Source organism: Tupaia chinensis, unplaced genomic scaffold, assembly GCF_000334495.1.
Source record: "Tupaia chinensis unplaced genomic scaffold, TupChi_1.0 Scaffold149964_2, whole genome shotgun sequence".
NCBI classification, from domain to species: domain Eukaryota; kingdom Metazoa; phylum Chordata; class Mammalia; order Scandentia; family Tupaiidae; genus Tupaia; species Tupaia belangeri.
The window spans coordinates 281,960-284,742 of NW_006209806.1; the positions used below are offsets into that span (position 1 = coordinate 281,960).

Genomic DNA, 2,783 nt, shown 5'->3' on the forward strand with positions numbered 1-2,783 from the left:
CGGCGCGTGGCGGGGGGACTGGAGCGGAGGACCGGGCTGGACGGGCAGTGCCCAGGGCTTGGTGGGGGGACTGGAGCGGAAGACCGGGCCGGACGGGCAGTGCCCAGGTCCTGGCGGGGGGCTGGAGGGAGGACCGGGCCGGGCAGGCAGTGCCCAGGGCCTGGCAGGGGGGCTGGAGGGGAGGACCGGGGCGGGCGGGGGGGTGCCCAGCTCCTGGCGGGGGGACTGGAGGGGAGGACCGGGCCGGCAGGTACAGCACCCAGGCCTAGGCCCAGGTGCGCGTGTGCACTCCCCGCTCCCGTGCACACACCTCCAGCGTGAAGGGCACCATGGAAGAAGACGGGCCCGTGCCCCCTGCTGTCCTCCCTCCCCGATGGGACGTGCAGCCAGCGCGCTGCTGGTCAGAGGCCCCGAAATGCCGGATTTGGCCACTGTGACTGCAATTATTTTGGTCTTCAGGGGTTCTATCTGTGACCTTTAGGCAACCCAAGGCTCCTTCAGTGAATCTTCGAACAGAAAACGGATCTTGGGTCAGTCCGAGCGTGGCAGTCAGGGGGCGACGCGAGGTGCGAGTCTGAGCATGCTGCTTGAGGGACGTCGGGCCTCGCTCACTCCTGCCAAAGGCCCCGGGGGGACTGCAGTCCGGCCGCACCTCACGGGCGTGCTCGCTCCCCCGCCTGCCAAGGGTGCACACCCTCTGGCAAGTTCAAAGCCAGAAACGGCAAATAGGGAGGTTCTACCCATGAGACGCCAACTGCGCGGAACTGAAGTGGACAGGACAGACTGGAACTCGACCACCCACTTCTGGGACAGCAGTCACGTCCTCGCCCACCTCGCCTCGCTGGTCCCCACCTTTCCCCAACTTTTCAAAACCAGTGTTGGAAAGGCTTAAGAAGCAGGATCATTCTGCACGTTAGTTAGGAAGGCGTCCTGGACCTAGAGGCCCCATCTGAGCGGCGATGCCAGGTCTGGCCAGGCCCCGCGCGGCCCCGGCTCACCTTGAACGTGAACTTGGAGGCGCTCATCACCTCGATGATGTTGAAGGCGGCCCAGCTGATGTCGTACCCCAACATCTGCAGCTGCGGGGACAGGGCAGGGGTCCCTACTCACGGCCAGGGCACCGCCTCACTGCGCCGTCTGCACCGGCAGCTGGGGCCGGGCACGAGCCCCAGCGTTACGTCCGGGGCGGGGCGGCGGCTGTGCAGGGCGGGCACGGACTCCCATGAGGCCCGGCCTGTGCGGCAGTGGTTCGGCACGATGCATGGGGACCTGGATTCCACGTGGCCGACCACAGCTCAAATCCGAAACCCGGTGGCTGGAGAAACCAGCGTGTGCAAGCGTGCCCCAAAGCCTCATGTGGGGAGGAACCGAGGGAAGGTGGGGACGGAAGCCCTGACTGAGGCTGTGAGGGCCCGCCCGACTCCGACACAGCCCCTACCCTCACCCGGGCAAGGAGGAGCGCGGGGGGCCTGGCAGTAGGTTCCGAGCCGGGCGCGGGCGGGCACTCACGTATGTCAGCTTGCAGACGGCGTTGGCCTTCACGGCGATGTTGTCCTGCTTCAGCTCCTGCTTGATCTCATCGATGCACTGCGAGATGTACTTGGCCTGGACGGGCACAGGCAGCCTGAGCACCGGCCGAGGACCCCGGACACCCACAGGCTGCGGCAGCCCGGGGGCGAGGAGCTGGGTCCCGCGGGACAGCAGCCCAGGCTCCGCAGGTGTGCCCTGAGGGGCCTTCCCCTCTCCCCCAGGCCCCTGCATGCGGCAGGGTGGTTACAGCGCTGGACCCCACATGGACGACTCTGCGGTTCAAGTCCCAGACCCCCGGCTTCGATGACACCCCGTGTATGTGTGTGCCTGTCCACGAGCCCGGGGCAGAATGGAGAGGGCCTGCACCGTGGCCAGCCCACCGCTCTCCCTCTCCTGGTAAGCCCACACGCCCCACTGCAAAGGGAAAAAGATCTGAAAAAAGAAAAAACAAACCCCAAACAGAAGCTAATGGATTTGGGGCAATGGCACGTTGCAGACTGGGCAGCAAAGCCACGCGGCGTTCCCCCGTTGGCAGACACAGTGCGCCCACTCTCCCCCCCGCCAAGTGCCGGGTCCAGACGGGACGAGGCTCGCAGCACCCAAGGGGGCGGTGGGCCTGGAGAGCCCGAGAGGCCGCACGAGGAGCAGGGCGGTCACCAGGGGCCTGGGGACTCGCCTCGGTCGGCCAGTGTGCACACTCCAAGGGCGGCCCGTGCTGCCCGCCCGCAGGGCCCAGGCGGCATAGGGCGCGTCGCAGTCCTGCCCCAAGCCCTGCACGGCCGCGCTGCATACTGTTTGCTGTCACCCTGGGCCACACCCCACCCTGGCCAGAGATCCCAGCCACCACCAGCACTAGAGGGCCTGGACCAGAGGGGCCTGCTGGACGTGTCACGTGCTGCCCTGGCAGGTGTCGCTGCATCTGCCCAGCGGCCTTCACCTTCCCAAGCAGGCCGGGGCCTCGGCTGGCCCTCCTGCTTTACAGAGGACACATGCCGGCGAAGTCCAAGGGCGGGGATGGGGAAGCCACGGGCCACCTGCCACGCAGTGTCCAACCGACTGCGCGGTTCGAGCCGACCGGGGGCCTGCCCACAACCCCGGGAGGACGGGGGCTGTGACATGACTGTCCGCTCTGGCAGTGCCTTCTCACTTCCCTTCTCCCGAATACACACCCTCTTAAAGCAAAATCACAGCTACCTTTTCTTTAATTACTTAACTTTATTGATTTATTCATTTAATTTTTAATCTGATCAGGG

The 2,783-nt window shown here is 66.1% G+C and overlaps 1 protein-coding gene across 1 annotated transcript in view; it reads right to left on the minus strand.

The window, feature by feature from the left end:
• Positions 1-1,761, minus strand: part of AP3D1 (adaptor related protein complex 3 subunit delta 1) — a 25,498-nt gene extending 23,737 nt beyond the window's left edge. Inside the window, 2 exon segments of the mRNA XM_027769585.1 lie at positions 999-1,079; positions 1,510-1,761. Coding sequence (XP_027625386.1) covers positions 999-1,079; positions 1,510-1,761 — 333 coding nt within the window.
• Positions 1,762-2,783: the final 1,022 nt, after the last annotated feature.